The sequence below is a fragment of the Lepidochelys kempii genome, chromosome 6 (assembly GCF_965140285.1).
Source record: "Lepidochelys kempii isolate rLepKem1 chromosome 6, rLepKem1.hap1, whole genome shotgun sequence".
NCBI classification, from domain to species: domain Eukaryota; kingdom Metazoa; phylum Chordata; order Testudines; family Cheloniidae; genus Lepidochelys; species Lepidochelys kempii.
The window spans coordinates 21,794,719-21,816,676 of NC_136385.1; the positions used below are offsets into that span (position 1 = coordinate 21,794,719).

The 21,958-nt window shown below is 42.4% G+C and overlaps 1 protein-coding gene across 2 annotated transcripts in view; it reads right to left on the minus strand.

The window, feature by feature from the left end:
- Window positions 1-21,958, minus strand: part of LRP5 (LDL receptor related protein 5) — a 248,458-nt gene that overhangs the window by 143,902 nt on the left and 82,598 nt on the right. For both annotated transcript variants that reach the window (XM_073347077.2, XM_073347076.2), the window contains exons 4-5: window positions 14,172-14,368; window positions 10,759-10,890 (exon numbers count right to left, since the gene is read on the minus strand). In XM_073347077.2, the coding sequence (XP_073203178.1) occupies window positions 10,759-10,890; window positions 14,172-14,368 (329 nt within the window). The remainder of the gene's footprint in view (window positions 1-10,758; window positions 10,891-14,171; window positions 14,369-21,958) is intronic.

Here is a 21,958-nt window from a genome sequence, read left to right on the forward strand (position 1 = left end):
AGCTCACAAAAGCTTATGCTCAAATAAATTTGTTAGTCTCTAAGGTGCCACAAGTCCTCCTTTTTTTTTTTTTTTTTTTTTTAGTCAAATGACAGACTCTACAGCCCAAAGAGCTTATGAAATAAAAGGAAGAACAAAGAAGTGGGTGCGTAGTGGAAGATAAAAGGGCCTTTTAGTACACATGAGATGTGTGAATGATTTTTAGCCAATCAGTCGCAGTAACCAAATGTATCTCCTCTGGGAGATCATTATGTAATCAAGCCCCCTGGCTTGAGAGCTTCTCCCTGGGCAATGTCAGGCATATCGTCCCAAAGGAGCACAGCTGTCTTGGAAAGTCATGAATGAAGACAGTTTCTGATTAAATCAGGTCCCAAGCTGCTGAGGGCCTTAAAGATAAAGATCAGGGCCTGGAATTAGCACTGAAAGCCAGTGGCTGGTGAAGTATGCTGATGTGACCTGTTAGCTTTTCCTCCCACCAAAGACTCGCTTTAGTTCTGTTTTATATAACACACTGCTACATTTACTAAGGCTCTGCTTGAGAGAACAGGCATGTGGGTTATTTTAAAATTAGACCTAATATAACACGGAAGAAAATAGTTACAAAGTTGAACCTGCCTACAGCTAGGACAAAACCAAACCTATAGGGTCTTCAGCAATATGGCCACTCTCACCTGCCTTGATCAACAGATCCGCTTCTGCCTTCAGTCACTATAAACAGGGTAAGAATTCTGAAGGCTTTCCATGCAAAGAAGGAGAATAAATAGTACAGACTGGACATCCCAGAGTTTGTTTAGGTCAGATCTTAGAATGCCCAGATAAATACACAGAATTCTTCCTTCGGGGAAAGTTTGCACAATACTAAATGAAATACTATATGATCCCACATTTAACCGAGTATTGATATTTACCAGGCGATGAGACTGGATTAGTTGGTGTAACAAACTCAGAAAGAGCTCATTATAAAACAGTATTCATGACAAAACAGGCTCTAGAAATGTAAAAAATCTCCTTGTCATAGATGGATAGATAAAAAGGAGTAGCAACAAAGTTGCCTTATATGAGAGAGCCAAATATATACATCTTGTAGGGTAACAAAACAAAACAAAAAAATCTTTGAAAAAACCTGCAACTCCCCCTCCTGAAATATCTAGACACAAGAAGAAAGGATTGAATCTTATGTTTACATTAATTTAATAAAACAGATCAAAAACTAATTATATATGTTACAGTTAAGTTGAGCAACGATTGTAATAAAGTTATATGGTTAATACAAATTTTGACAGAAATACTTTAACAAAATAATTTGTTACATTGTATTTTGTTTAACAATACTGTATCAACTTACTGAAAGTGAAAATAATATTTTAAACTTGTGTTGTGATGTCAAGAAGCTATTTTGACTCTGAGCTAGTTCTCACCTAGTGTTGCTCCCTTGAAGTCAACACCGCCATGTTAAGTTATGCCTGCTGAGGATCTGGGCTCTTTTCTAGTTACTACACCTTTAATTTACAAGTTAGTTACAGCCAGAGTACAGACTGAGCCAAACAAGCAAATTGGGTAGCTATTCATTAAAAGGCTGTTCACACTGCACTTAATCTATTTTGTTGTTATAGCCCCTGGATTTTTTATTCAATAAAAGTAATTTTAGTTAACTGAAGCTACAATTGGCTTATATGGTAACAAAAGATATTAGAAATTATCTTGCAATGAGAATGCGGCCCTTTGAAATAGTCAAGCAAGCTTGTGAAAGAAGAGGGCCCCTTTGGGGAAGAACAGAGACGAAGACATTAAAAAGACCATTTATGGGAAAACGGGGCTATTCCCACTTTTATGGAAAAGATGGAAAATTCTAAAGTTTACGTAAAAAGCCAGCAGCAATATTTTTATGCCAACAACACTGAAGACTGCAAAAAGAAAAGATGCATTTTCCGGAACTGAGAGAGATACAGGCAGCTGAACATTGTTGATAAAAAGGAACCCAATCTTGGTAGGAGATGGGGAGACAGCTGTGGCGTTTGAGTGTGGGACCCTACTGGGACCAGGGTTTAATCACAATTTAGCCGACAATGCCGAACACGCTATGCCACAATCTACTCTCTTCACAACCACATTTGAATGTCATTGAACTGAGTCATGTGGACAAGCCACAAAAGAAATATTCAACATTCTGAGAGTGCAGCTCTGCCTACGTCACATGGAAGAAGGAAGGGCCACACTACAAGGAAGGATGGCAACAGGAGTCATTATGATAAGACAACAGCAAACCAGAGTGCTAGAGTGGTAGTAAAAGCGGACATGCAACTCTGGCTTGTCATGCGCCACAGCAAGGGAAGCCATTCAGGAGAAGGAAGCCTGAAAGGATGAGGAGAAAGAACCCATTCTAAAAAATGCCTCACTGAATTGAGATGCCTTGTGATTTATACCACTTCTCGGAACTGTTTGCAATACAGAGGAAGAGGGACAAATGGCTCCCCCTATCGGAGACGCAACATAAGCCATGAACGTATCTGCTTGGCTTTCTCCTGACATTTTAAACTACTTTTAAGTCAACAAAACAACCCAGTAAGAGTTTCACCCAAGGACCCTCCGAGGAGGGAGTGAGGAGAGGAGAGGAGAGTTTCTTGAAAGGAACCCTCAGTGATGAGTTCGTGACTCGGAGATTAGAACACTTTTGTTTCTAAAGGGGGAGATCGTAAGTTTGACGTTTTAAATACAAGCATTAAATTCAGCACAGCAATGAAAGGGTCAGGCTGCAAACAGAAAATTACCCAACATTTCTAACTTCAAAACTGAGACAACTCTGCTCATGTTTGCTGCCTTTCCCACAGCCTGTTTGTCACTCTTGGATTGTAGTGGTAACTGATCCAAACTATGCTTTGCTCTGAAGAGAGGTTTAGAATATGTATGTTTATAAAATGTCTCTTAAGAAAAGGGAAAGGAGAATTTGCTTTTCAGGACTTTAATCATTCATGTCAGAAAGTAACTTAAATAAGGACTTGAAGACTTAACAAGGTAGACCTAAGATAGGCATGCAGTTTGGGTAACTGCATGAGTGAAAGGCTAATTAGATGCAATTACACATGCATTTTAAATCTTTACATCAAGACTGGAACTTTTTCTAAAAGGTACGGTATAGCTCAAGCAGACATTATAGGCTTGATGCAGAAATTACTGGGCGTAATTCTATGGCCTGTGTTATGCAGAAGGTCAGGTTAGATGACAATCATGGCCCCCTCTGTTCAGAAAAGTCTTATATCTTTAAGGTGAGAATTCCATATTTAACTTGTCTGAAAATTTAACCCAGTTGTTCAGTCCTGTGATGTAAAGATATTTACCAAAAAAACCTACCCTACCCATCCCCCACCAAATCTAAAAAAGCTGATTTTAATACAATAAAAGCATTGTGTTGGCTACTGAGGATAAAATATTACTCTATAATAAGTTACTGTGCTTAAATAATTAGTACATCTTTTTAGTCAAGTCAGCCTCTTTGAACTTCTTTTATTACAGCATTTGCTTCTAATAGAATCCACATTCCATAAACTGTTCAAATCCCAGATATAGTTACGGGTGGCATTCCACTCCAAATCCTTTTTTCAGTTGTTCATAACTTTGTTAAAATTGTTCCTTTCGGGCATCAAACTTCTCATACCTGGAAACCAGATTTCAAATACTTTTCAAGTATTGCACATTGTGCTTTTATAATTCTGTTTTGGTGGCCTGGGGTGATGCGGAGGGGGGGAAGGAGGGGAGGGGGGCGAGGGGGAAATTATATCCTTGCAAAAGTTTCAGATGACTGGGGCTTTGTTTTAGCTTTTAAACGTGGTTTTTCCTTTTAAAAACATAAAAACAAAACCTGTTCTTGTATTGGTTTCAGAGTAGCAGCCATGTTAGTCTGTATTCACAAAAAGAAAGGAGTACTTGTGGCACCTTAGAGACTAACCAATTTATTTGAGCATAAGCTTTCGTGAGCTACAGCTCACTTCATCGGATGCATTCAGTGGAAAATGCAGTGAAGATATTTATATACACACAGAACATGAAAAAATGGGTGTTTATCGTGCACACTGTAAGGAGAAAAGGAGTACTTGTGGCACCTTAGAGACTAACCAATTTATTTGAGCATGAGCTTTCGTGAGCTACAGCTCACTTCATCGGATGCATACCGTGGAAACTGCAGCAGACTTTATTTATACACAGAGAATATGAAAAAATACCTCCTCCCACCCCACTGTCCTGCTGGTAATAGCTTATCTAAAGTGATCATCAGGTGGGCCATTTCCAGCACAAATCCAGGTTTTCTCACCCTCCACCCCCCCACACAAATTCACTCTCCTGCTGGTGATAGCCCATCCAAAGTGACAACTCTTTACACAATGTGCATGATAATAAAGTTGGGCCATTTCCTGCACAAATCCAGGTTCTCTCACCCCCTCACCCCCCTCCCAAAAACCACACACACAAACTCACTATCCTGCTGGTAATAGCTCATCCAAAGTGACCATTCTCGGTTTTCTCACTTCCCCCCCACCCCCTGTAAGGAGAGTGATCACTTAAGATGAGCTATTACCAGCAGGAAAGTGGGGGGGGGAGGGGGGGAAGAAAACAAAACCTTTTGTAGTGATAATCAAGGTGGGCCATTTCCAGCAGTTAACAAGAACGTCTGAGGAACAGTTGGGGGAGGGGGGGAATAAACAAGGCTGAACTTTGTGACTTTGTCCTCACCCATAACTATTTCACATTTGGGGACAACGTATACCTTCAAATCAGCGGCACTGCTATGGGTACCCGCATGGCCCCACAGTATGCCAACATTTTTATGGCTGACTTAGAACAATGCTTCCTCAGCTCTCGTCCCCTAATGCCGCTACTCTACTTGCGCTATATTGATGGCATCATCATCATCTGGACCCATGGAAAAGAAGCCCTTGAGGAATTCCACCATGATTTCAACAATTTCCATCCCACCATCAACCTCAGCCTGGACCAGTCCACACAAGAGATCCACTTCCTGGACACTACGGTGCTAATAAGCGATGGTCACAAAAACACCACCCTATACCGGAAACCTACTGATGGCTATTCCTACCTACATACCTCCAGCTTTCACCCAGACCACACCACACGATCCACTGTCTACAGCCAAGATCTACAATATAACCGCATTTGCTCCAACCCCTCAGACAGAGACAAACACCTACAAGATCTCTATCAAGCATTCTTACAACTACAATACCCACCTGCTGAAGTGAAGAAACAGACTGACAGAGCCAGAAGAGTACCCAGAAGTCAGCTACTACAGGACAGGCCCAACAAAGAAAATAACAGAATGGCACTAGCTGTCATCTTCAGCCCCCAACTAAAACCTCTCCAACGCATCATCAAGGATCTACAACCTATCCTGAAGGACAACCCATCGCTCTCACAAATCTTGGGAGACAGGCCAGTCCTTGCCTACAGACAGCCCCCCCAACCTGAAGCAAATACTCACCAGCAACCACATACCACACAACAGAACCACTAACCCAGGAACCTATCCTTGCAACAAAGCCCGTTGACAACTGTGTCCACATATCTATTCAGGGGACACCATCACAGGGCCTAATCACATCAGCCACACTATCAGAGGCTCGTTCACCTGCACATCTACCAATGTGATATATGCCATGTGCCAGCAATGCCCCTCTGCCATGTACATTGGGCAAACTGGACAGTCTCTACGTAAAAGAATAAATGGACACAAATCAGATGTCAAGAATTTTAACATTCATAAACCAGTCGGAGAACACTTCAATCTCTCTGGTCACTCGATTTCTGACCTAAAAGTGGCTATTCTTCAACAAAAAAACTTCAAAAAGACTCCAAGGAGAGACTGCTGAATTGGAATTAATATGCAAATTGGATACAATTAACTTAGGCTTGAATAGAGACTGGGAGTGGTTGAGTCATTACACAAAGTAAAACTATTTCCCCTTGTTTACTCCCCTCCCCTCCCGCCCCAGACGTTCTTGTTAACTGCTGGAAATAGCCCACCTTGATTATCTCTACAAAAGGTTTTCTTTCCCCCTCCCCCCACTCTCCTGCTGGTAATAGCTCATCTTAAGTGATCACTCTCCTTACAGTGTGCACGATAAACACCCATTTTTTCATGTTCTGTGTGTATATAAATCTCCTCACTGTATTTTCCACTGAATGCATCCGATGAAGTGAGCTGTAACTCACGAAAGCTTATGCTCAAATAAATTGGTTAGTCTCTAAGGTGCCACAAGTACTCCTTTTCTTTTTGTTCTTGGATTGCAGACTCTTCTACACTGCGGTTCTCTGGCGCTATGAAGCACTTGTCGTGCTGTCAATGAATAAACAGAACACCATACACAAACAAAGAAAAACAGGCTTTCATTCTCTTATGCCTGAAGTGAGGCAACACCAGAGCAGCAAACACCACTTTAAGCAGCTATACTTTCCTGGAGAGCTTCTGATGCACAGTGTCAGAGTTCCAAACTCTCCCCACACTTTATATTTATTATGATTAATAAAAGGCATCCACCACAGAGTTGGAATCTTTTTAGGATTTTTTGATTTACCAAATAATGTAACCGAATAGAGCTGGAAGGACAAGAGAACAACCAGGCTGCAAGTACAACACAATACTGAAAGGAAAAACAAGAGAATAATAAACATTTCACCTCCTGACTCAGCAGAATAGCAACAGTTATCGATGCACCACAGTATTAATCCAAAAGTTATCAGAGTCTCACTGCATACATGCCATATCTTGTGGTTCTCTATTTTACTCCCATTTCTGTAACATCCATTATTGTCTTGTACTTTACCCCACTGGCTTTGACTGTGATATTTGGGACAGAGGCATCTACATTTTTTTAATCTGTTTAGTAACATCGGCATGAGCAGCATACACAGGATTTTCTCAATAGAAAGTAGTGACAAAGAACCTAACATAAGTTAATCACAACTTATCCTACCCTTTTGTTGTGACATTACAACCTCACCCACAATTCCAGAATGGCAACATAAGAAAATGGACATTCTAAAGACAAAAATTGCAAGCACTCATATAGCACTTTACATGGACAAAGTATTGAACAGCCATTAACTAATTAATCCTCATTGGACCTCTGTAAGGTAGGTAGGTAAAGCTGCATTATCCCCATTTTACAGAAGGGTAAAAACAAATTTGAAGTAGTTTGCTCAGGCAATTCAGTGGCAGAGCGCTCACTTGAACTCAGGATCTACCAATTCCCAACCCTGGGCTCATTCGTCCCAGACAACACTGTCTCAGCAAAGAACTGCAGAACCCATAGTTCTCACATATATGTATATTCTCCTAATCCCAAAGGGTAAAATCTTTAAGGGTGCTTAAGTGACTTAGGAGTCTGTGGGTTTGTCTACATGGGAAAACTTACCAGCGTAGCTATACAGTACTACTACATGGCCATAGCTATGCAATATAACTCCCCATGCAAACACAGTCTTTCAGGATTTAGAGTACCCTTTTTATCCCAAAAGTACCATTTAAAGTGATTGGGACTTCCAGTCTTAAGTAACTTTGGCACTTCTGAAATTTTTACCAAAACTAACAAGGGACAAAATGGAGACGTGGGTAATTCTTTCATATCCGCTGTTCCTGGTACTACCCTTATCTACTCCAAGAATCCATGCAAGGAACAAAAAGTCAGCTTCTTGCCACCAAAGAGTTAATTAGTAAGAGTGGAAAGAGTAGCACGTGGATGTTGGCATATAGCAGACAGGATCACAAAAGGTGCAGAGTTTGGGAAAGAAATAATCCATAAAACTGAACCAAAAGGCCACATTCTTCTGCAAAATCAAATTTCCTGTTCCCATCCAAATTTTTTGCCCCCTTTTGAGAGAAAATCCTTGACAGAGTGTCTGGCCCAACAATGGAAAGGTACAAGCATAGTCTAAAAAGTCAGTTATATTTTGCCATTAGCCAAAGTGCCAAATGCACACGGGCTTGGTTTACCACTGCCAAAAACAAATCTATAGGAGTGTTTAAAAAAAAAAAAAAAAAAAATCTGTCCTGAACATTCAAAGCAATGGTTTTAAATCTTTCTGACACTGCAAGGGGAAAAATAAAAAGTCTTTCAGCAGCTCCAAGAATTACCTTGGAAGCATTTCAAATACAGCAGGAAGAGTTAATGAAAATGGCCTTTCAACCCTTGACACTTGGGTTCAAATCCTGCCTTACTTCATAAGCGAAAGGAGTTTGTTGAGCTTACCGTAATGCCAGTGGATAGTAGTAACCAGCATCAGAAAGTGAGTGCACTACTGCGCACAGTTCTGTGATAGCAGCGAGTCTTTCAGTCCAGGACTGAGGTTCATTGGCTGAACTGTGCATGCAAGAAGCTAGCACTAAGCACTATTTCTTGGCTCTAGCTAGGAACGTTAATCTCTCATTTTTATAAATATTAAATTCAATTTTTATCAGTCAAACTTCCTGAGTAATACAATCAAGATTTTCCAACAAACTGTGTGACTTATAGTTTACTGAAACACAGCTACCGTTGTACTATTAGTCCCCACCTATTGCCTCTGAGGTAAACCGCGTGTGTGGCCTCTCACAGCTAACTTTGGAATTTCACCCTGCGATCTCTCTCTAGTTTCTTACTTAGATAATTTTCTCTAGTCCACATTGTCTAAGAGAGCAAATTTCACAAGACTTCTGACACAAAGCCTTGCCTTACTTTTTTAAATTAAACATAATGCATGAAAACACGAATGAGGCAGAGTGATGAAAATTTCCTAGCATAATTACCTCATACATCTCGCCACAAAGAGCTGTCCCAGGGGGAAGAAAGGGACTATTCATCTTCAGCAGTAGAGAAATGGCATTACTGGTTTAAATCTTAATTTGGCATTTTTCTGTATGGATCATTCCATTATAACTAATTAAATCTGAGGTTGGCACAGTGGCTTAACTGCAGAGTAACGCAAAGACCTAGATTCAAGCAACTATCCTGCCACATGAGATCCCAAAACATGTCAAAAGCATTGTTCTTTAGGATATAGCTAAAAGATAACAGCTGAGTTGCCCCTCCATCACAGCAGCAACCACTGGCCAATGAATACAAGGAACAAACCTCCGTCTTTAAGTCCATTGCCCAGCTGAGAAAAAACTTGGTCCTGCAATGGCTTCCCCCTAACGGGCCTCAGTTCAGAAAAGCACACATAAGCACTCCGCAGTGCCACTGAAGATGGAATACTGACACAAAGTGTGATAGAAGCCTCTGCATAGACCACTCAGAAGGGTTCTGTGAATCAGTAGTAGTCAGCAGGCCACAAATTGAGAACCACAGCCTAAACCGCTCCTCAGAATTACACAGATATTTCTACACCTCCCACACTAGCAATAAACTAAAGGGAATCATTGGCCTCTGCTTCTGCTATGGCAGAAGCATGCCATTTTTTTGGGCAAAGATAGATGCAACACAGCCTAGCTGTGTGGGTACTTATATGTGCAGCATCCCATAATACCTGGGGGCGCAATTTATTCCCAGCGCCCCTGGGAAGCATTCCCATTCCCATTTTACAAGAGGGAAGCTTTGGTCCGAACGAGTGACTCTGAGAGGTGCTGAGCATTTGCAGCTCTCACGAACATTGGTTAGAGACACAGGTGCTCAGGGCTTCTGAAAATCAGGCACAAACATGGTCTCCTAAATCTGTGAACACTGAGCCCCTTCACTCCCCAGTTCCAGAAAATTACACCAATCAAGCCCCTCTTCAAACCTGGTGTGTTATTAAGGGCCCTACTCAAACTGGCTATTTAGCATGATTTCAAACAGTGAGGCCCTCAGTCAGAGTCCATATGTAGACTTTCCACATATGATCCTTCCTCTCCTCCTGTTCATGTTTTCAAGAGCAACAAACTAGTTATCAGTGGCATCTGAATTAGCACCCATTGACTTGAATAGGGTCATTCACACTTCAGCACTTACATGTCAGACTCTCTGCAAACTCAGGCAGATATTACTGCATGTGTTATCCTTGGGTGATATTTTCAGTGCAACCATAATAGCTAGAGACTTTTGTTTTTAACAAAAACTGAGACTTCCGGAGAACATTTGGAAGGTCCGTCTGTGCCCTGTTGACTAAGCCTTTACATACTCTGTTCCTATGCTGGGAAGCATGCCCCACATTTTAGGAAACCCTAGATCAAGGCCCTGTCTACACATTAAACTTAACTTGGAATAAGGTCGGGTGTGAATTTAAAGAGGATTAACTATTCCTGATTAATTTGGAAGGAGAACATCCATATATGGAGTTAATCAGGAATAGTTATTTGAGAATAACTTTCTGTGTAGATAAACTGTAAGTGATATGACCAAGGTTACACAGGAAATATGTAGCAGAGGCAGGAACTGAATCCAGATCTCTTAAATCCCAGTCCAATGCCTTACCTACAAGATACCTAGTTTCCCTTCATACATACCAGACAGAAGGCCCTGCACTTGAAATGCAGACTTGTGTTTTATAAGTGAACAAACAGAATGGTATGGGAGTTATTTCCAAGAATTGGTGCAGCTGTTTTTCCAACTATATATATTACTCCATCCATACCCAAAGAGCTGAGCATGTTGTTTATGGACTCATAGCATCCTTATCTTAAGCATTTTTACTTAGATCTGAGCACCCCAAACAGACCCTTCTTATTCAACGCTTAATACTGAACTATTAAGCAGCCAACGCTGCTACTGTAGAAAGAGACAAGACGAGCCTTACCTGCTTTACAGGTCTTGCCATCGTCTTCCAGCTGCACTCCAGTGGGACAGGCACAGCTGTAGAAGGGGTCTCTGGGAGACAGCAGGCAGAGGTGAGAGCACCCACCATTATTTTCTTCGCAGGGAGTATGAACTTCAAGAAATCACAAGAACTGGAATTTATTTTACTTCTCTATAGAGTGACAAAGTCCAACTAGACCACTATGTACTGCAATCCATACCTGCCATACAGACATCACCACTCCCATCCAGTTGTGCCCAGCCTTAGCACTAAAGGACAAATGAGCTATAAAGCTACAATTTTTCAAAAGAGACTGGCGATTGTGGGTGCCTCTATTCCTAGGTGCCCAACTTGAGATAATTAAAGGGGCCTGATTTTCAAAGGGCAAGTGCTCAGCATTTTCTGAATACCAGGTTCCTTAAATGTGTTTTCCATTGGGCACAAAATAATCAAGGCACCTAGCAAAGCCATTTTGGCAAACTAAAAGAAAGTTTTTCTATAGCCAAACTGCATTATATGGGGAGAAGGACTTTTGAGGGGGGAATGGAGGTTGCTACATTGTGGTGGTAGTGAAAAATCTTTTCAGACCCAAAATCTTTCACAAAGGTATAGCATTCTAGCATCTCCAAACATCTGATGCAGTGGGGGAAAACAGAGCAATGTCTTGCATTTTCATTCATTTTAGGAAAAGAGGCTACAAATGTCTGAACCTTTCCCTCTCCCTCTCTTGCCCTGCCACCACTTTTTAAAACAGTTTTGAAAATGCAAATGCAATAAATTGAAAAAAATCTCTGAATTTTAACTGGAATAAATAAGACCATAAGAGATACAAACCCTCTATTTAAATAATTCCAGAGAATGTTGCCATGTTTGAATGATTGCTGCCCATGACTGCCCAGGAATCACCCACATCACACACAAAATAGTGTATGTGCGTGTGCACACATGCGAGCACAGATATATAATTTGCAGCTGTGCACAGCTCAATCCATCGTTAAGTTCTGTGAGGTTTTTTTAAGCTGTTAATAAAAGAGCTGGGGTGATTTGGTTTGTTTCTTGCTTCCACTGAGAGCCATGCAAAAGAAGAGGGGGAGGAATCTGAACCTGATCCCAGTGAAGACAATGGCATCTGAGCTATTTACAGCAGATGCTATTTCCCTATGCACCACGTTTTCCTTGCTACTGATCCAGAAATACTGTGACCCAAGGGAGGGACATTCCCTCAGTTCAGAGAAATGACAAGAATTCAGCACACACACACACACACACACACTCCCCCATCTGGAGCTCTGGGATTTGCGATGGTACTACACATACCTCACAACCTCCACTGAAATCTTACACCTGTTTCTCAACTAAGCAGATCCCGAATTCCTTTTATTTACTTCAAGCCTGTTTACAGCCTTCCTAAAACTACCTTAAAAAACACAGCATTACATTCAGGGAACAAACCTTTCAGTTTGGTTAAATTTAAGAGTAAACCCAGAAGGCAGAGCTTCTGGTGAAGATACATAATACTTATCCCCAGGGCTAAATTACACACATATTTCCCTTCTGGTCCGATTCAATCTGTGCCCTATGTACTTTGCTCCACCTCGCGCAACTGGCTCCCGGAACTACCATTCCCAGGACAACACTGGAAGAACATAGGCTACCAGCTCTGCGAAACACAACACATACAGTAGGGCATATTCTCCTCTCCATCCTTTGCACAGAACTCCCAGTGATGATATTGATGGGAATTCCATGCATACAGTATAAAGGTAAGAATATGAGCCCCAATGTTTGTTTCATACAGGAGCCCAGATCTTTCCCTTATGCCCATTCTGGACCCCTAAAGTGGTGATGTTAACTCATGAAATTGTGGTCACAAATTGGCAATAACCTAGAATCAAATCCGCCCTGTAAAAAAAAACAACCACCACCCTCTAATTCCTTATACCATAAGGAATACAATGTGTTACATTCCTTCTATTGTTTTTTGTTTGTTTTTTTAAATTAAATGACTTTTTAAAATAAGATGGATGGAGCTAACATTTCCTGCCATTAATCTCCAGATACCAGACCTTAAAATCCTAACAAAGGTCACAGGGTAAAATGAGCTTACTGGTCTTACCCCAGGGCCTTACCTTTGTTTGGATAAAAGATTCTAACAAGCCTCATCTACACTAGAGATTTTTCCAGTGTAACATTTAAGCAATGTGTCATATAGACTTGATACAGGCAGGATGAGTGGACATGGTGTTTAAATACATTGTTGGTTGCCTGGAGCCTTGTCTATACTAGCATTCAGCAGTGACTGTGGGAAATGTTGGGCAAAAAACCTGAGTATAGACATACAGTACTCTTTGGTCAACCAGTGTGAATGGAGGAAAAAAAATGTTTTAAGGACACATTCTGTCCAGATTAAATCCTGGTTTGGCCCTACTCTCACTTGCCAGCCAAATTCTCTTTGAAACCACTGCAGCAGGCATCACATTTGAAGGAAATTTAAAGCAAGCAAATAAGCTTATGAGGCTGAATTTAAACATCATGAAGGAGCAAAGTGCAAAAACAAAAAGGTTTTGCTTTGCAGCTCCTATTTAATCAAGTTATCCTCCCAACACCCTCTATGGTAGGTTAAAATAAGTTTCACCTTCATTTTCTAGATGGGGATAACAGGGAAATGTTTATCCAGAGTCACCTAGCAAGACAGTGGCAGAGGATTAGAACTCAGGGAGAGCCTAGCCTCCAATCCCACATTTAGTCCACAAGTTACAAGTGACTTCCAAATAGTGAAGTTGGTCCACCATGGCTACTCTTAGGCATCAGAAACTGGTGTGGCCTCAAACAAAGGGATTCTCCTCAGATTTTTAATTTATACCAAGAATGATGAACCTGATGGTGCACACAGCCAACTGACCTGAAGCCAATGGGATTTTTACCTACATAGGACTGAAGGACTGGCTCCAGAATGTTTACAAGCTGCTTTGCTGCCAGTCTGACACCCACACTATGTATTCCCACAGGTGAGATGCCTGTGAAGTCCTTAAATTTACATGACTAGGTCTATATGTCCCAGATCTAGAAGAGCAACTAACATATGTAACTAAGCTCATGAGTATCCCCCACTGACCTGAATGGGGCAACTCACATATTCAAAATTACACCATTGCTTAATTGTTCTGCTGGACCCTGGTTTATGTTACCAAAATGTAACATAATTCAACCTGGGATTTTTGAAGAAGGCTAAAGGAACTAAGTACCCAAACCCTATTAAATTTCCAGAAAAGTTTAGCGTCTCATTTATTTATGACCCTTTGAAGCTATGAGGATCTAATTCACACGACATTTTTATTAGTATCATTTTTCTCCACCAAAACCAATAATATTTATACAGTGTTAGAGAGATTACAGAAAAACCTGAAACATACAGTATGGCTGCCGCTCCGGGCTCAAGACCTGGATATCCATTGGTGAATAAAGTGCATTCAGTATTTCTCTCTTTTTCTCTCCGGTCCTTTTGTCACAGGCATGAATGGAGCGAGTCTGCCAGTCTGTCCAATACAACGTCTCTCCAGACAATGTCAGCGCAAATGGGTGAGTGAGACTCCCTTCCACAACCTTTTGCCTAATGTGTGAAATAGGAGAGAGAACATGAAACATTAATAACATTGATTCTGTAAATCACCAGACAGACAGGTATCTGGGCTTTTTAAAAGTCACATTTTTATTTTTTATATATAGCAGGGATTTTTAAAAGTCACACTTTTTATATATAAACCCTTATGTTTTACAACAGCCTCTGCTGTTAATCTGCCATCTGTTCATTGCTTCCAACTCAAATCCAAAAAACGTTATCCACCTCATTTTAAACATGGTCACTATGGTAGACTCCAGAAAAATGTTTCCAAAGTTTTCCAAAACTGTAATACCAGAATGTAAATTAAGCACAAATTTGACAGAATACCAGCTTGACTCTCTTGAAGCATACATATTTAATGACCCCAGTTTATGCCATGTAAAATATTCCAGGACATCATAACGGAGGGAACCTTACAAATGTATGCAATAAAAATTTATGCCGGATTTGTAAATGGAAAGTTAAACTATGACTGCTTCATAGCAGTCAAGTTGGGAATATGCTAGGCAATCACGAAACAAAAATATATTGTGTTTCATAGCAACAAGAGCTCTGATTCAGTAACAAACTGACCCCTGCAAGGCAACGTCAAGGTTCTCTAACGTAGCTGAACAAATGTCCGAAAGTTGAGTCCTAGAAGAAATGGAGACTGCAGAACACTCCTTTTTATTAAAATGCTAATTATTATTTTTGTCCTCATGCCACATCTGGAATCACTGCCCAGGTCTATGCCATCAACTTCCAGTTCTTCTTTTGTCTCTTTATCAAGGCCCCACTCTCTTCATTACATCAAAGAAATGATTGAGGCAAGTGCCCAGATGTTCTCTTTTTAAATTATCCCACACCATCACTTCCCATCAAGAACAGTTTCTTCAGATCATCAACAGATTATACTCCTCAGAGAAATTTTTGGATATCAGAGCAAGAACATCTGTGCTGAATCTCACAAAATCATGGGTCATCATTGATGGCATCTGGTATGACATTTTCGGGTGCTAATAAGAGCAAGTGTCTTCACAATGTGAAGACCCACCTCATCTCAGGATTAGGAGAAAGAATCATTACTGCTATTTCTCAAAACCTCTTACCCACTGGAGCTTCAGTAATTTCCTAATCTCCTCTCAAACAGAATTATATCCTTGGGAACGAATCTTTTAATGCTGGAAGTGCTGGTTACTATTGAGAATGTCTTTCTAAGAGTTCTGTACACTTTTTTCCCCTCTATTAACTGTGGTTTAAACAGAAATAAGAGTGATTTATTCCTTGAGGATTTTTCTTGATCAATAGCTTTGTGGACTTTTCTTATAATTTCTAAGTAAATATTTTATACACACACACACACACACACACACACACTAGTGAGAGGCCTCCTTTATACTGGACTTTTGATATTCACCATTTATTTTGCATGAAAGTTCTTAGGCCTACAAGAAGAAGAAGTTATTCACCTGGCATAGTAACTGTGGTTCTTCGAGATGTGTCCTTCTGTGGGTGCTCCATTTCAGGTGCACATGTGCCTCTTGAGCCCTTGATCAGAGATTTTCTGTTAGCAGTGTCCATTTGGCCTGTGCATGCACTCTGTATAACTTTGTGCCATATACCCAGGATATATAGAGCTGCATGGGTGAACTGCCCGCAGCTCCTTCTCTGCCTGAACATCCAACAAAGAACAGTCCAAAGCAGAGAGAGGGTAGTGGAGCACCCACAGCAACACACATCTAAAAGAACCAGAGTTACTGCACAACATGGGTAACCTTCCTCTTCTAGTAGCATCCCTATGGGCGCTCCACTTCAAGAGACTCCCGAGCAGCATCCTTACAGGGAGGAGAGCGCTTTGGAAGCAAGTCCAAGACTGAAGACAATACAGCAGAACCAAGCACCACATCAGATCTGATGGCATGGACCAAGGCACACTGTTCAGAAAAAGCACGCACTGAGTCCCATGTAGCAGCTCTGCATACCTCAGACTCAGGAATGTTTTTGAGTAAAGCTCTGGAAGTTGCCTGTGATCTGGTAGAGTGTGCTACTATCCTTTGGGGGAGGTAGAACACTGGCTGCATCATAACAAGGAACGATCTACCCAGAGATCCACCTCCAAAGTCTCTGTGTAGAGATTGCGGACTCATTGGATCTTTCTGAGATCAAGACAAGCAGTCTAGGTGATTTCCGAAACTGCTTGGTCCTATCTACATAAAAGGCCAATGCCCGTCTCACATAAGTATGAAAAGAGGTCTCACATTGCGACTAATGTGGTTTAAGGAAAAAATCTGGTACAAGAATGGCCTAATTAAGATGAAAATCCAACAGCCCTTTGGGTAAGAATTTAGGGTGTGGCCATAAAGAGCACCTTGTCCTTGAAAATACCATAAATGAGGGGGGGTTCCCATCTAAGCCCCCGTCTCCCCCAACCCTGGTGGCCGATGTGGTAGCTAATAGAAAGGCCGGCTTCACAGATAAGTGAAGCAAGAAGCAAATTGACAGAGATACCTCAAGAGACCTCCGTTTGAACCTAAGTATCAGGTTGAGATCCCAAGAAGAACTAGGATCCTTAACCTGGGGGTAAAGGGTCGATAAACCCTTAATAAATCTTGAGGACTTGAGGAGCAAATATGGAAAACCTTTCTAGTGGGGGCTGAAATGCTGATATTACAGCCAGATGAATCTTAATAGAGCTAATTTTTTCACGCCCAGTAGGTAATACAAGATGGTTGTGAGTGAAGAGGATACAGGCACAGGACAGTGACACCAGTAGTTGAACCTTTTCCATTTCTGAAGGTAAGTAATTCGAGTTGATTCCCTCCTACTGTTTAGTAATACCTGTTGTACTCCTGTGGACCAGGTGGATTCTAATCCTGTGAACCATCTAGGAGCCATGCTTGGAGGTGGGGGATCCCTAAGGATGAGGTGAGCCACAAACTTGAGACTTTATGAATTTGTGCAGTCTTCTCAGATCTAAGATCGGTCTCCATTCTCCATCCCTCTTTAGCATGAGAAAATACTTTGAGTAAAACCCTTTCCCCCTGTGACGAGAGGGAGTACACTTTTTAACTCAGTATAGCCTCACGAGAGGGGGCCCCTGAAATAAAGTGGGTGGTACAGCCCAATGTTATAAGCTCCAGGACCCAATTGTCCATTGTAATATGCCACCAAGACTGTTTGAAATGGGAAAGGTGGTCTCCAAAAGACAGAATATGGGTGGGTGAATGGTTGCAGCTTGCAAATTAGAGGTGAGGGAGGAACTGAACCCTTGACAAACCAGTCAAAATTATTGTTTCAATTATGACTGGGTACTCACAGAAGGAGGGTGAGGAGCTCTCTTCCTCTGGAACCTGTCTCTCTTTCTAGTGGATTCGGTGGTTTCGTGAAATCCAGAGAAGTGGGCAGGGTGCAATCTATGGCCAGTATGAGATCTGCTAAATCTCCTCTTGTTCATAGAGGTGTATATAGTGTGACAGGGTCGGCCCGGATGGCTACAGGAGAGTAACAGAAGGCAGATATATTAGCCCCAGGCTAAGTAGGTCCCTTTTCCCTGGGTAAGGTAACAGGGAAGGTGACAGAACAATCAGGAACCTTCTGGAGACAATTAAACAGCCAGGCTGATTAGAACACCTGCAGCCAATCAAGAAGCTGCTAGAATCAATTAAGGCAGGCTAATCAGGGCACCTGGGTTTAAAAAGGAGCTCACTTCAGTTTGTGATGCGCATGTAAGGAACTGGGAGCAAGAGGTAATAGGAGCTGAGAGTGAGAACGCATACTGTTGGAGGACTGAGGAGTACAAGCATTATCAGACACCAGGAGGAAGGTCCTATGGTGAGGATAAAGAAGGTGTTGGGAGGAGGCCATGGGGAAGTAGCCCAGGGAGTTGTAGCTGTCGCACAGCTGTTCCAGGAGGCACTCTAGACAGCTGCATTCCACAGGGCCCTGGGCTGGAATCCGGAGTAGAGGGCGAGCCCGGGTTCCCCCCAAACCTCCCAACTCCTGGTCAGACACAGGAGGAGTTGACCTGGACTGTGGGTTCACGAAAACGGCCAAACTGAGGGCTTCCGTGAAGCTCCAAGGTGAGCAAATCCGCCAATAAGCGCAAGACCCACCAAGGTAGAGGAGGAACTTTGTCACAATAGCTGGAGATCTCCGGATGGCCTGGAACTCCTTCAGTATTGGAGAGACTCATCTGCAGTCCCAGAGAAGAGCTTCCAACCACCACATAACAGAAGGTCCTCAACAATATTCTGAACCTCTCTTGGGAACCATGACACCCTGCACATAATAACGGCCTGGAGATAGGTCTGGTGGTGGTGTCCACAGCATTCTGGCTAATAACTGACCCTCCATGATGATGGCCTGAAAGTGTTTTCTATGCTCCTGCGGAAGGGCTGCAAACTTACTGTAATTCGTGAAGTCATACTTGGCCATGATCACCTGATGGTTTGAGATCTGAAACTGGAGAGTTATCGATGAGTAAGCTTTTTGTCCAAAAAGATATAGCCTCTTCTGATCCTTATCATAAGGGGAAGACCTAGAGTAATGCTGTTGACCCCTCTCATTTACAGCATCACTACCAGGGTATGAGATTGGTTGGGGGGACAAAAATCCTGAGTCCCTGAGAGAAACATAATATTTTTTATCCACCTGCTTGCAAGTTGGCAGGACGGTGACAGGAGTTTGCCGCATAGTCTTTGCAGCATCTAGGAGAGCTTCATTAATGGGTAGCTCAAACCAGGTGGGTAGTGCCGACTGCAGAATGTCTAGAAGCTTGTGTTGTGAGTCTTTAGCCTCCCCAAGGGGTATCCAAGAGTGTCAGCCATGCTCTTCACAAGGTCCTGGAATTGGTGAAAATCATCGGCCATTGAGGGTGGTGGAGGCATGACTGCCTCATCCAGAGACGAGGATGAAATAGAAGTTTTGAGGGGTGGCTTCCTTATCCACCTTCGGCCTCAGCTATTCAAAGGTCTTCTCATGTTGGAGGTTTGGTAGAAGAGACGGTGTAACTATAGCCCCTTGGTGCAATGGAGCTGCAGGTTTGGCAAATGGCTGCCAATACGCTGCCCAAGGATCCCAGTATGGCCACTGGGGGGCCCATATGGGAGAGGGGGTGGCAGCCAGGATCCTACCACTCCTCTCACAGACAAGGATCCTTGTCAAAATATGGGTTCTTATGCTAATGCGTAGGGTAACCCAATACTGATAAAGAGGAGACTGACTGAATGTCTCCTTCATCCTCCTCAATGTCCTCCAAAGCGGAGGCCCCAGGAGAAAAAGGTGGAGAATCTTGCGGTACCAGGGAGCAGTGGCAATCCAGTGGCTGGATCTTGGCACCAACAGTCATTCAGTACCCAGAAGCAGTGAGGACTCCAGTTCGTCCAAAACTGACTGGTCCCTGGAATAGCAAAATTCCTGTGGTACCAGGTGGGTCAGTACTGATGCAGCAATTGAGGTGGACAGTACCATGGATCTGGAGTGCATAGGCACCGGAGCCAAAGGTGTCTTGGTGCTTCGATTGTGCCAGTACTGACAATGCTGAGTGAGAAGGCACCAATGGAAAGTCTAATGTAGATGGTGCCAATCTAGAGGAGTGTATATCTGGGCTCCCTATCTTTCATAGGTGGTAGCAGGGGCCTGCTGGAGGCTTGCTTTCCCAAAGCACTCCAGGATCTCCCAGCCCTGCCACTACTGGAAGAAGGATCCTTTGCTTTCATGGTACTGAATTGAGAGATGCCTCTGACACCAGAGATGTGGCAGGAGATAGGGACCTTTTGGGAGCTAGCTCCTTGTAGTGGGAGACCGAGCTCCTCCTCTTTGGAGCTTTCCCTGAGTCCTCTGAAGTCTTTTCCCTCTTAGGGGAGACCAAGCCAAAGGGGCACTGGATCTGTCTGGAGGCTGATGTACACTGGGGAGATCTCCTGACCTGACTCGGACACAGGTTGAAGAGAGCACTCCCTCAACAGAAGGCTCAACTTTAGTTTCCCAATTCTTCCATGCTCCAGATTTGAGAGCTACACAAAAGTTACCCTTTTGGGCAATATGGGACTCTCCCAAGCAATGGATATACCCTTAAAGAGTGGCTGTTGCTGACTGGGATAGCCTCCCAACAAGAGAGGCAGCATTTGAAATCTGGTGAGCCCAGCCCGCCCAGACAAATTCCCATGAAAAAAAGGAGAGGGGGGAAAAAACCAAACGTCTCACTATTATCTAACTAATTCTGCACTAACAAAAACTAACGCTAACTAGAAACACCAAACTAACTAAAAACAACTGTAGAACATGCCATGACATGCACTACAGCTCCTTCTCAGCCCAAGGCGGTAGAGAAGGGATGGAGGGTGATTTGCCCGAGTAGCTCTGTATACTCTTGGTGTTCGGCACAAGGTTTTATAGAGCAGGCTGAACAGAGGCTGCTAATGGAAAATCTCCAAATCAGGAGCTTAAGAGGCGCATGGGTACCTGATGTGGAGAAGGATGGACTGGAACCCACACAACTGAGAAGTTTGGAGCTGCTTCCAAACTTGGTGTTTCCGGCCAGTTCTAACTCACCAACTTAAGTTCTGATCCTGTAACACACACTCTGCAGGGAAACCCCCTGCTCATGTGTGGAGCCCCATTCAGTTTCACAGGGCTATTGCTCTGAGTCAAGCAATCAATTGCATATAGTTCATTGCAGGATCTGAGCCCTATTCATCATTCTGCAGTGCTTTCCCTCATGTTACATGTCTCTTGTTGAATTGATCTCACATTCCTTCCAGTTTTCCTTAACCTCTAGATAAATATTATAGCCCCAATCATCACGACAGATGAATCCTATTTTAATTAAACTTTTTTTTTTTTTTTGGAGGTATGCCACTGATTTGGAATGAGCAGAACTGCAAACCACAAAATGTAATTTTACAACACATCTTTTGTAATCAAGAGATCCCAAAAGTTTATGCACACGGTAACAACTTGGTGAATTTCAAAGCTCAGCAGTTTTTGGAGCAGGGACATTTTCTTAGTAAGTGGAAAGCAAGTATGACAAATTTCCAGCTTGTTAAAAAAAACCCAAGTCTTAATTGCTTACTTCTTGTGTTGTGAAAAAATGACTCTCTTCAAACCACAAAAACAATCCAGATCAAAGTAACATTGGTTAATATATACATTCAGAATCTTCCAGATAGAACTTTGAAAGTTCACAGAAGTGAGACGTTCCCCAAGGAAGGGAAAAACAGAAGAAAATATTTCTTGTAATGAAAGGCTTGTCTTCACTTAAAGCGCTGCAGTTGCTCTGCTGTAGTGTTTAGTGAAGACGCTACCTACACCAATAGGAGAGCTTCTCCCATGGCTGTAGGCACTCCACCCCGCTGAGCAGTGGTAGCTATGTTGATGGGAGAAGCCCTCCCATTGACCTAGCACTGTCTACACCAGGAGTTAGGTCAGTATAACTACATCGCTCAGGGGTGTGGATTTTCCATACCCCTGAACGACATAGTTATACCAATGTAAGTTTGTGGTGTAGACGACCGCTAAGAGTCAGACCTTCATTTGTACCATTTGTGTGCAGGAAGTAGGGGAGAGAAGAGAGGTTAACACTGATGGAAGACAATCCTG